The 13149-nt window shown below is 33.2% G+C and overlaps 2 protein-coding genes across 2 annotated transcripts; both read right to left on the reverse strand.

Annotated features, from left to right (window-relative positions):
- Positions 1–91: 91 nt before the first annotated feature.
- LOAG_02080 (hypothetical protein) lies at positions 92–415 on the reverse strand (the record flags this gene model as incomplete). Its single annotated transcript, XM_003137618.1, has 2 exons — positions 92–292; positions 371–415. 2 exons carry the CDS (start codon positions 413–415, stop codon positions 92–94), a joined length of 246 nt encoding a protein of 81 aa, XP_003137666.1.
- Positions 416–1665: 1250 nt separating this feature from the next.
- On the reverse strand, positions 1666–11101 carry LOAG_16362 (hypothetical protein). The gene is made up of 8 exons (XM_020449015.1): positions 10900–11101; positions 10281–10533; positions 9716–9888; positions 5526–5721; positions 3801–3984; positions 3114–3309; positions 2691–2866; positions 1666–2456 (listed from the first exon to the last, which is right to left on the reverse strand). Exons 1-8 carry the CDS (start codon positions 11050–11052, stop codon positions 2252–2254), a joined length of 1536 nt encoding a protein of 511 aa, XP_020307564.1. The 5' UTR covers positions 11053–11101; the 3' UTR covers positions 1666–2251.
- Between the last annotated feature and the right edge of the window lie 2048 nt (positions 11102–13149).

Below are 13149 nucleotides of genomic sequence, written 5' to 3' on the forward strand. Positions count from 1 at the left end.
AAAAGCAACGAAATTTAACAGTGAACGGAACAAAATGAGTGCAACCAATGCTATTATTCTCCCACTCGTCCACTTTCTCTCTCTCGCTATCTCACTTTGCATGCAAGAGTGGACAATCCAGAGTGCTTATTGAATTCATTTCTCCACGGGCCCTCTTGCGTGCCATTATGAGGGCTGCAAGCCATGCTGGTAATGTTTTATGCCTCCGCCAAGGTATGTATCCTGCCAGACTGGTCTTAACTGAAGGGTCAGAGACAAAATGTCCACGGGCAGAGTGGGCTGGCCAACCATCCTAGAGTAGTCCTGTAAAGCTGTCCATCTCAGAGAAGATTACCCTCCTGAGAACTTCACTGTCACTATCCTACTTCACTAGACTCTGGCAGACGAATCTTAGTAAAGATTCGGCTAGTACCATGCACTCTGTGCCACATTAAAAAATTCACTGCGCAAGCTAGAAAGATATATCCATATTTGTAGCGCTTACAGCAAGCGTGGATAGAGCTTCTCCCAAACCTTCGTTCACGAGGCTTAGCCATGAGATATTAATTTCAGATTTCAGTCAGTTCCGCTAATCGTAACAAATACAAGACAATCCAGAAAAGAATGTTGGATAGATACTGAACCGAAAGTCATAACTAATGAAGGCGGAATCGAACTCACAAATCGTAACTTCGAGAGATGCATGAAGAAATCATCGAGAAATAAGCCTTTCATAAGCTCCCTTTAACCACCAGAAGCATTCGATGAATAAACTTATTGAATGCTTGAATTTGGCACAAAACTATCTTCCTCTGCAGCTTCTGTCATCTTTCTCTTGACTCCACCACATTCATTTACACTTTGTAAGAGCCAGGCTAATTCAGAGACATAGAGTGACTCTTCACTCGTAATACAGCTCCCCCAAGAAGGTGTTACAGACCGTAAATAGTTCAACCTGAATCAGAAATTCCCCATCTGATAAAGATATCAAAAATTTTTTAGGATTGTAAAACAGTAGGATTCTGAACAACTTTTTCTTTCAGATATTCCTCTAAGAATAGTGACTGCAGTTAGACTACTCGTATATGAGGCTTTCAAACAGATCAGAAATCAAAGTTGTCCGGAGTCACGAACTGAAACACCAAAACTAAATCGTTTTTGGTAACTTTGCCTTTGAAAAACTTAGAGTTGACATGTAATCCCGTCAAGTGAATAAAATCGTTGAGTAAACCAAATCATTTTATCAAAACAGTGCATATGAATAAGCATTAAGCGTAGTTCACTTTCCCGAATTTAAAGTATTAAAGGAAATTTAACTAAAGCGATGATTTGCACCACTGTGGCACAGCTCAACATCCTTTCAGGAAATGTGTTTATGGCTGCAATTCCCAAGAAAACGGCGCTTCATTTCCTTCTCAGTATATCTGCGTCAAAATAATTTTGAAACTAAACGTCTGTACTTTTATGCGAATGCTTATATTGATCATTCATCCATCATCCACATAATTTCATATAGTTTTATATATATACTACATTCTGCACGGATGCAACAGATAAGTGGATTCCTTTAATTCTCAGACAAATAACACCGAAAACAATCTAGGCATGCATGAAGTTCAAATGACATATAAGGAAAATTGGATATTAGCGACTTTAGGAAGAGCAAATATCATATTTATAACAACAGCCGAGCGCTTCTTAAACTATGTTTAAAACTGTAAACTATGTTTACAGTACAACTGCTGGAGTAGCAAAAACTGTACAAAAACATATGTCAACGTGAATTTATGTAAGACTTACTGAAAATCCGAGCAATTATGCTATGATTTTTCCGGCTCCTGCAAATTAATGAAAATGTGGTAACAGGCGGAAAATTCAGATGAAGAATAATAAGCTATAAAAGTGGTGAACTTTTGGAAGAGAACATTGGATAATATGAAAAGAGGATTAATACCCCGGGTAAGGTCTGAAATGTGATTTACTGAGATGTTCAGAAAACACAATTATAAAAGCTAAAACGTAAAGCACAGAAACCTACAGCAGAGTATAGTCCAACTGAAAGGCAACTGTTCTTCTTAGAATCTGACTTCATAATCTGACAAAATCCACTATTGTTGATAATTTGGCAAGCATTCTGCTTAGTTTATTTTCATTTCTGTTAACCTTCCTGGATATATTTATCAAATCTTAACTCATTGGACTACTGTTCGTTGTAAATCGCCTTTCATCACACATTGCAATACAAGCATTTGTAAACACTGCAATTATCTTATTAATCGGCAAATTTAGCATTTTCAGTTGCAGACCTGAAATGAGCATAAAAATTCCTTAGCTCATTAATATGCGTGAAATCATCGTTCAACTCCGTGTGCAGTAAAGAAAACATTTTATCGAAATCTTCTAGCTTCAAATCAGCAACTTTAGCATCTGATTCAACCACAGAGCTTAGATCTACGCTTGCTTTTGGAAGCCATTCCCTGAAAGATCCCACGCATTATGACAGTCTAAGTATCGAGGAAACTCGACCGATACACCATAGTTTTTAACCATTGAAGTTTGCATAATTAGGCAAAGATTAAATTGATGCTGGAAAAATCTGATAGTAAAAAAAAAATAACTCTACTTAATGGGAAAATCGAATCCAATCCCATATAACATGGGAAAGTTTTATGGCTAATTGATCTCAATCGGCAATGATCCCTGTATCATACCTGAGTTTTTGAGCAACTTTTGTTTTAGCAGTCATTTTGCCCGTAAAAGTAATCCAGAATGCGTACTTCATTAGAATTTCCTCACTCGAACTGATCAATGTATTCAGATTATCAATATCAATTTCGCTTCTCGGTTCTATTGTCACACCGTATAGATTTTCGTTTCTAATACCAAGCTAAAATTTGAAACACTATACCATACGGATGATAGCTATTTAATAAAACTACAGATATTCAACGAAATTTAATGAAAATTTAATAGACTTTATAAATGATCCTATGAAACCCTAAAGGCATAAAGACATAAAAATTAAGGTTTCTCCTTCAACGAACCCAAATATCAAACAAAAAAAAAAAACCTCAAATCAGTGACATTTCCAATATTCTGAACACTAGTGTGAATATGAAAAACATGATAACTACCGAATTAAATTTCTTCTCATAAGAGAGAGAACTGGAGAGCGGAAATGGGGGGCTGAAGGTGTTGCGTGGAAATCCTGAATAACCGGATATTGGCTTAATAGTAAATAATTTATTGAGTAGCCAAGATTTGTGTTTGCTTCCATTTGATACGAACTGCATATTGGGGTCCACGGCGCAAGTTGCCAGCACAAAATTGCTCCAAAAAAAAAAAACTCGAATTCATTAGCAAAATAAAAACAAAATTTATTGGCGAGATTATTCTGATCAACTAGAAAAAGCCAATTAAAAAAAAAAGAGTTACAAATTTTTCTTTCGGAAGAAAAAGTCAATTGAAAGAGTTCACAAAAGTGAAGAAGTTTTGAAATCAATTTTATGGGTGTCTCTGTACTTAATATAAGGAACATTGTCCAGAATAATGCGGCGGCTCTGTTAATTATAAGCTACACAATAAACTCCGAAAATAATTACTAAGATTATGTCGAAAAAAAAATGATGAAATGAAACCAAGAAAAACATTATATACAAAACTGGGAATCACATATAAGTCCACCACAAAAAATAAACAGTGTTTCAAAAACAAGTCCTAATAATTTGGAATACCTCTTATTAGCATTTGTTCTTTACACATCACATATTTTATCGAAACGTTCTGCTTTTAAAAATAGCTGCTTCAATCAAATAACTTACCCAGCTGAAAGAAATGTGATAAGTTGTACGGCACCATATTGAAACATTGTATCCTTTTTCACTGCACACAAATGCATGATGAAATTAAAGATCATTGAAGTAAGCATATTAGATTGTTGACTGGCGGTAGATAAACAACCAATTATTATCGGCGCGAATCTTTGCTTATTACCGGACTCGTCATCTGAAATGATAGCAAAAATAGGCAAAGTAGTATAGTTTTGTTGCATACCAAAGAACTGTGCAAAACAGTAAATATCAATAGAATCGAGTTTCTGAACTCACTCAGAATCATTAAACGGAATCCTAAAGTACTCTCTATTACTTTCTAATAATAATATTTGGAAAAAACTTAGTAACTGCAAAAAAAGTAACCACGTTTAAAACTTTTTTGATGACATCAGTGAAAACTGAAAAATGTGTTAGTATTCAAACAAAGATCAACCCCAACATAATTCCAACCTAATTTTGCTTATTATTAGTACTTTACAATACTGTAACAACCAGCCTTCTATAAGATGTAGTTCCGTCTCCATACCTCGTCCTTTTTAAAATAACTAGGTAAGAAATTCATTAAAATAATGCGAGACTTCTTTCACTACCAAGATTCAGAAGAATGACTAAAAAAGTCTAGCATTTCAAAACAAAAAATCGTGTTTTCCAATGAAAATTTTGTGATTATTAAAAAAAACACTCGAGACAATTTTGTAAATCCAGTTTCTTCAGAGGAAATCAAATCTGAAGTATGCTGAAAAAAATGGCAAAAGAATAAAAAGGGAAAGCCAACAAAAAATTTGAAAACTTTGAACTAAAAGCTACAGAATGACTGATGGTATTCTTACGTTATTACTCAAATTTTTATTGAAGTGAGTAATATCGGTTTAACAATTTCCCAGTTACACTGATGCCAAATAGAAAGAAAAATCCTAACTCTTTATCTTATTACCTTTAATTGCAAGTGCAAAGACTGATAGGCAAAATCAGTTTTTAAGAGGGACTGTTCGGTTTTTGAATTAAGATCTCCGAGAATAATTGAAATATGAGCACATAATACTTGAAAACACTTATTCCCTATAACTCTATGAACACTTGTTCTCTACAACTCTGTGATATGTTATTACTACTAATTTTGATATGTCGATCTTTTACGTAATAATAAAAAGTAGGTTCACATAATCGACAATCCCACCAAGGTGAATTATTTCATAAAGTTGATAAATGGTTTCATCTCATGAAAAAAAAGTGCCTTATAACAAGTGAAGTTATCAATTAATTTAGATAAATCCAGAGAATGCCACATTTCCATTCATTACTGTTTTAACCAATTATTAAAAAACTAAACAAGAAAACTGAGCAATTATGTTACTGCTTTGTATTCGTTTCATAATTCCTAATAATTTTCAAAAATTGAACTACCAACATAACCGCTGTAAGTTCCTTTAAATCCAATAGTGTATGCCCAATTTACTACCGATCATTTTAATATTTCATTGCTTAAGTACTGAATAAATCAATGAATTAACAATTCACTGGGGCTATTTGCCCTATTCGGTGCCTTAGTCTGCCAGTTTTTTAGGTTTTCAGCTTTCGACGAATAACAAAATCAAAATAAAGACCTGTTAATCACCTGGATACATCTTGTCTCCTCTTTTTCTTTCAATATGAAAAGCTCTTAAACTGAAATCTCAGCAGCATTCATTAAAAAGCTCAAGAAATGAGGCATACCCATCTGTGCCATATTTCTTTTCAGTAACGTAAACGGATTAACGGCACCCCTCATGAGCTGTTGACTGGCAAAGAGCAGTTTAGCAGGGAATATTGCCTGCTTCTTCCGTGTACAAAGTGGAAATAATGATTCCATACTGGCTCGGTATGCTCCGACTATTAGTCCGCTCTTTTTTCGCATCTTTCCTGCATAATCCTGAAAATCTCCTTTTACCTATTTGCAATAAAAAATTTATCTGAATATTTTTGCTCAGATATTTTTTAAATTGCACAGACATTTTTCAAATTCATGGACTCATTAATTTTAGCAATACTCACACAGACTATTTTGGTTTTAAAAAGGAAAAAATTGACTAACTGCAGGCATTTTTTTTAGCATCAATTTCAACAATTTAGAAATGGCATTATTGTTAAATGTATATGTCACGGCTTTAACTGTCGCTTTATCCCTATCCATTTTAATTTATTCAGGATACTAACCGGATTGCAAAGCACTGATTTATCGATATGTTTTTCTTAGCTAAGGAATTTACAGTCTTATCCTCAAATTAATAAAAAAAAAGTATTTTCTAGGAAAGGGACATATGACAATTACAAGAAAATAAAAATAATACAAAGAAGAATTTTAGCCAAAGTAGGTGCACAAATGTTTATATTTAGTATATTTAGTTAAATAATTGTGAGAATTAAGATGCATAAACTACAGGCTTTGATGGCGAAATTGAGCAATCCTTGCTTACTTTAATCGCCTCCAGGAAAAGCTCTTAGTTATTAGCAATGCTAGCACATAATGTAATATAATCATCAAAAAAAGTTGTTTGTTATCGTTTTATCCTGAACTTCTCGTTCTGATGATTCAATCTCAGTTTCGTAATTTCAAGGTTTTACTTGTGATTAGAATCCTGATCTCTCCAAAATTTCCTGACCGAAAAAGACCTCAAAATGAAACCTCAAGAAAAGCAAAGGAATTTTATAACAAAGATATTAAAATGATTGGAAGATATTTAAGTGGGATTCAAAATCTAGTCATATCTGAAACTTGACATAATTCATTTGAGTTCGGCAATCCAGTTTTGCCATTAGCTGAAGGAAATCGAGATAACAAGGATAATCTTCTTCAACAGATATAGTTATTTCCATAAATTAGCCTAGTATTTTATATCTCGTTTATTGAACAGTTCCTTCTTCTTTCTCCTCATATACTGGCTCACCAATTTTCCATTTATGCACAGGTATTTCAAAGAATCCCCTCCTAAACATTTAATCAGATTCCACCAAACTGCGAGCGCTAGTTACCATAATTGACTATTTTTTCACATTCAATTCATCATACTTCATCTACTTTGTCATTTTTGAAATCTCTACGACACATTTACTTAACACACGACTCCATTAATGTGCATCCATTACCTCCCAGCACATTTAATAAGGCCTACTTTCAGAATATGAATAGTATATAAAGAGATATTACCTATTATAATCTGCTAGCATTACTATTGCTCACCAACTCGACATGTTAGTTCCCGCAAAAGACTAACAACAGCTCTTTTCATGAGGTAGAATATATACAGACGTATACATGTTGTAAAACATATACAGAAATGAAGGTTTAGAAGTAGGATTTTAATTTTAATTGTTCGGCGAAATACGGCCTACTATAATGGATCTCGCAGTAGAATTGATTCTTAACTGCACTTAAATTCAGTTTCAACTTCACGAAAGGTCAAAATGTTACCTGAAATATTTTAGAAAATGAATAATCTCTTGAATAATAAAACAAAGGATTCCTATTCACAATATCCTTGGTAATAATCTAATAATAGTAAAACTCAATTCAAATATCAACACAATCATTTAGAACAAAAAGATTCGGATAGCTTTGAATTCCAGCAAAAATATTGACAATTACGTACATGCATATTCGCTCTATACAAACATGTTTTAATGTTCTTTTACCATTAAGTAATTAGATACTTTTTGGAAAGAGAATGAAACATTAAAGTCTGTGTACCTGTCATATGCTGTATTATACATCGTATTACATTTGTAGCGCTGCCGTTAAGTGCAACATTAAAGGGGAACTGGGATATAGCTTAGCTCTCCCGAATAGTAAATAACGTTTGGTGTAAAAATTCAAGTTACCCGTCGAAAGATGAAACTGTCTTGAATGAAAACTGATGAGCGACTGCTACCTAACAAACATACTGCATTTCATCGAAAAAATGGCAACAAAATCAATTATGCTTTCGTGTTCATTCTATTTCATCTCAATTCAATAACTTTATGTTATCACACGACAACATTTACAATGATAATGTTAGTTAAATTTATATAAAGAAAAAAAGAACTAATATTCAGACTTTTCGTTTCAATCCTTTTCCGGAATAACGCAAGACTAATGCAGAACAGTGTCCTGGGAACCTAATTAAACTATTCACAAAGGCTGTTATTAGAAGAACACAATTATCAACATGCCTCCAGTAAATACTAAACAAAATACATCAATTAAGATTCTTGATAAAAAATATATTTTTTCAATGCCCAATAGTACGATTTGGAATGCAAACAGGAAACTATCCTTCATTATAAAAATGTCTTTGATTTTACCTCCGATATAACTCTTCGATATAAATTCACTGTTTTGAAAAAATCTCTATTCAAAACAGCAGTGTAAGCTGTTTGTAACTTAAAAATTAAGTCCTTCAAATATAAAACACGTCCTTTATTAAGGCTTTAGAATCGCATCTTTTAGCTTAATTACATTTGACATTAAAAGTAAAATCATTTTAAAAGCCTTAAAACGAGAGAAATAAATCGGTGCCAGTGAGATACTGTACCATAACATGGAGAAGGATAAAGAAATCAAACTCATCGGAGTAATAAGAATGTCAAAAACTGGAAAAGTCGTTCAGGATTGTAGAAGCACTTGTCACTATAAAATAAAATATCAGCATTAGTTCCTCGCAGTAAACCTACTAGATCGAAGATGTTACACAAGAATTTTAAATCGAAACAAACAAAAACGTTGTCGAAATCGCTTCACTGTTCCCTTACTTCTTGAAAAGCTGTGTCCTTGAATTTTTTAAAAATTCAACAGAAAAAGAAACCCGAAACAGTTTCTCTGCTAGTTTTCATTCGTTACATGGAAAATATCGTGATATTTGCAAATCCAGTGAAACATTGCAAGATTATCGCTGTTGAATACCAGGATGAAACTGACAGCATTTCTTTTAAATAGAACAGATCAAATTTAGAAATAGTAAAAGATTCATAACAACAAAAGACATTATCTTACCATCAAGTGCCCATATTTATTCCAATACTTTATGCTTAACATTTACCCTGAATTTTCTCCTATATATCGGATAAGTTTCCGCTTACTGAAGGTAAGTACTGAAAACCATTATAAATTTTAAAAATAACATACATTTCAGGAGTGGGAAATTATTCCTGGTTTGACAGTAATGAATGAAATAGTAGAGTATGGTCCAGTAATGAAATTGCATAAGTCAATGCAAACCACATGTGAATTCTTGTGGATCCTTATCATCAAGTAAGTAAACAATTCCCAAAGAAAATTTCAGAAATCAAATTCAAATAAAATTCAAATCTCAGTAGGAGAAAAAATTAAACGCCATCTGTGTATAGTAGTTCAATTTACCAGTTGCTCATAAGCCATTACAACACAAATGTTACAGTTCGTTTAGACTTATGAGGAATAAACCACCAACTTCGAAAACAAGCTCAAAAAGCATTTTCCTTAAAGTATGGAAAATTCTGCATTTTTATCTACTTTTCAAGGGGAAGATTTTGATGTCCAGTAAGAAGCGGTTCAAATATATAGCGTCCAACATATTTGAAACTCTCTTCTTCACCTTCGTTCAAATGCGAACTGTTGTTTGTGCGGTATTTTTTTCCCTTACATATGTTATCTAGAATGGTACTACTTTTTCCTGATAAAAATACAGTTATTTCTAATGAATCGACGGGTTTTGTCAATCATTAAGTCAAACAGATATCATTTTCGCAAATTATCACAATCAAAACAAGTTTCTTCCAACAGCTTTATCCCTGACGGAAATAAAATAGAAAATATTAGCCTGAATGGGAGAAACCCGCGCATAATGAATATTATTGCGCTCGGGTCTTAATAAGAACAGAAGTCTCCAAAACTATGAAAGCAAACGAACCTTCGCTTTCTGAGCTTCATACTGTGATACTTCAACAATGGAAAGACTAGAAACACCAGCATGGAGTAATCGTTCAGCAAAACGCCTTGAGTGTAAATCAAACATAGCGATGTTCATACCATTGAGTGTACTACCATCCGCAGATTTCGAAAGCAATGCATTCATCAGATATGCTAATAAGACAAATTTTATCGCTGATGGAAATTAATCACAGAGTAGCTAAAGAACCCTTTCTTTTGAAATCTCCAGCACAGCGAAACAAAAACAAGTTTATTTTTATTTCCGAAATTTACTGACTGCAACAACTCTTCACTGTTTAGTTAGTTGCAGATTAGAATTCTTTAACATCTTACATTTTGGGATATACTTTTTATTAATTCTGAATTTTTCGTTATAAAAGAACACTCTATCAATTTGTCTATTAATTTTGCTTATCCGATTTGTTGTCTTTCAATTGTTGACGCAATAAAATAAGACTGGAAATAGTAACAACGCCATCGGATTTAAATCGACAAACATTTTGTTTGCACTTGTGTAACAGTCATGCAAAACTCTATAAGCTTACTTTCCATCCTTTCGTCACCAATACCAATACCTGTATTTCTTGCCATTTTGACTTCGTTTTCCCGTAGATAAAACTCTTTTCGTGAATCGAATTGTGCTAAATTCTGCTTTTCAGAATTTTCATGCTCCAAATTTTCTTTCAGAATTTGAGACTTTTCATTTCCGAGGCATTTCGGTAAATCTTTTGCACTCGGTGACTTTATTTTTCCATTCTGTAGACTATGAGAACTTTCGTTGAATGAGGGCTGGCAATACTGGAAAAAATATAACTTGATTCTCCATAACAATTACTAGGAGTCGTCAAACACATCAGTTAGAAGCCAAATTCATAAAGTCGAGGATTATAATGCATTTTAACTCTGAGAATTTTGCAGACTCAAAAAGAAAAAATGAAATGTTAAATCATGTCAAATGTTGCAGTGAAAATGATTATCATAACTGGATGAATCTAGACGACTGTATTATCCCTCAATGGCCAACTAAAGAAACGCAAAAGGTGTATTACAATACCAGTGGCTAAAAAGGAAATCTGAACAGCTATGCTATTAATAAGTCAGAAACGGTATGTTTTAATTTTTGCAGTCCTCAAAAATGTTTATGAAATAAGTTTTACGCCAAACCTTTGTTTTTAGACAAACATCAGTGGAACAGCACTGGTCAAATGCTGGTGAATCTGACTGCAATTGTAAGCCCGGGTATGATGCAACTCCTGCAGTGAGTGCAGAAGTGCATGCAAGTGTATTGGAACATTTCTGAATTGCAGTTAGAAACATCTGAGAATATCTTCCCGGATAATTCTTCTTCCCGTGTAACTCTGAAATTATGCGCAATAAATTCTAAAATCCCATAAATCTTACGCGTGCAACATTCGACGCTCCCTCACATACGCCTAGAAATAAATAAGCACCTTACATTGGTAACGCTCACCGTATTCCGAAAAATAGCAGAAAGAACAAAGTACCGTAACCCAACTGTAGTGTTAGGACGCGATCAATTATAATGTCTTCATTTTTTACGAGGGTTCAGGATACTGTTGTTATAGACAGTAACCCACAGTATGCCTTCGTTGAAACACATTTGAATTTTTGGCGTCAGATGTTTTTTCATCGCTTTATCACATCAAATATGTTTTAAATACTTCGAATTTTTCGCAAACTTCAATCTTTTATCAGTGAATGCAATAATTAAAATGTAATTGCACAAAGAAAGCGAATCAAACCTCACATGTTTAAAGTACAAAACAAAGAATTTGAATTTGATAAATAAAAAGTCATTGTCAGGAAAATTGAAATATTGTATTTAGTAATTGAAATTGTTACGCAAAAACTGCGATGAAATTGGAAAACTCGTTGATGATGCAAACAGTGGGCGTATTATTTAAAAACTTTGCAGTCATTTACGAGTTATCTTCTAAATAGTATTCCACTGGTCCTTTTTGTCAATAATCGGAAAAGAATGGTTCAGAATCTTAGAGTGATCATGTTTAATTGCCTCCGGGTGATATTTTAAAGTAGCATTGAGAGTGACACTGAGGACCTTTGCTTGCTCATCTAATATTTACTTTTATTTAACTTCTTATTCCATTCCCTTTGCTATTCATGGACGATTTGTTTTTTAAATAATGTGCGAAGAAAGATTGCAAAATTATCGTCATTTAATGTATCTGAAAATCTTGTAGTTGACTTCTATTTGCTTTCGATTTTTTTTTCTCAATTAAAGCGAAAAACGAAATCCGGTTTTTATTCCAAATAGAAGGTAAGCTGACAACGGCAGGAGTGTTGTGAACAGAAAAAAAACTTGACTTATTTTTTGAATGTTTTCCAAATTTATCATTGTCATCGTCATCCTCTCAGTACTGTCATCATCATAATCATCATCACCATCATTGTACAACACCTATTATCATTGACGTCATCAAAAAATTAATGATCATGCAACTTGCATTAAAGGAATTCTTGAATCCGGAATTGCCGTAGGGCACACTTCATCGCTGATTCATCAATTGAAAGCATCAAAAAAGCAGAAAAGGGAAAAAGTAGAAGTTATGGTATGATCTGCATCACTTCTTAAAGACCTTCTCCGTCACTTCACTCATACTCCTATCTTGTAACTAAGCGCCAGAATTAGTCCCAACATCATAATTGCTCGTTGTGCTGATAATCGCTGCAATTCTTTTTTTTTTTGAAATGCATCAACTATAACGTTTCCAATATATATAACAGTGAAGTACAGTTGCCTCTCAAATTACCTAACAACTATTCGTTTGTATATTATCATTATTACTACTGCTACATTGGGCGACAATGATTACGGTATGACAAAAAATTACTTCAATTTATATATGCACCGCAGTCTTTCTATACACTTGCTACCATAGAAGACAATCCGCGGCTTGGTACCATAGGTACTAAGTTTTGATCTATTTAATGTCCAAAAATCTACTTTGAAAATCATGTTATGTTTAGCTTACAGAAGGTATTGTAAAAAGTTGCCATTTTTTGCAATATTCTCTTTCTTAAACTGGGAAAGGATATTAATCCAGTTTAGGCTGAGTTAGAAATTCAAATAGCGGTTTCTTAAATCTCCAAGAGATTTAAGTTTTCAAATCACTTTCAAAATTGTAATACTGCATTAGATGTAATCAACTGTAAATAGCACTGACGTTAATCATAAAACGACTTGATCTTTTTTAATAAATTATAACATTTATTATCGATCTATGTATAAACCAAAAAAAGAAGCGTCAAATTGGTAGTTCAAGGTAAAAAATCCTAGGAAAATATTAGAAATAAGCAGTTTTCCTTTAAGCTTTACCAGTCACTTTAATTTCAATTTCAGTTTCAACTTGGTTTTAGATCATGGAATTACTT

This window comes from Loa loa (assembly GCF_000183805.2).
Source record: "Loa loa unplaced genomic scaffold supercont3.1, whole genome shotgun sequence".
In the NCBI taxonomy this organism is placed as follows: Eukaryota; Metazoa; Nematoda; class Chromadorea; order Rhabditida; family Onchocercidae; genus Loa; species Loa loa.

What these genes read in the sequence shown, in the direction of transcription:
- LOAG_16362 (XM_020449015.1), bottom strand. Translation starts at nt 11,052, where the DNA reads ATGTTTCTAACTGCAATTCAGAAATGTTCCAATACACTTGCATGCACT. An exon ending in AAGAAATATGGCACAGATGG is followed by an intron (nt 3,985 to 5,525) that starts GTATGCCTCATT and finishes CTATCATTTCAG; the next exon opens with ATGACGAGTCCGGTAATAAG. An exon ending in ATGAGAAGAAATTTAATTCG is followed by an intron (nt 2,867 to 3,113) that starts GTAGTTATCATG and finishes TTCAAATTTTAG; the next exon opens with CTTGGTATTAGAAACGAAAA.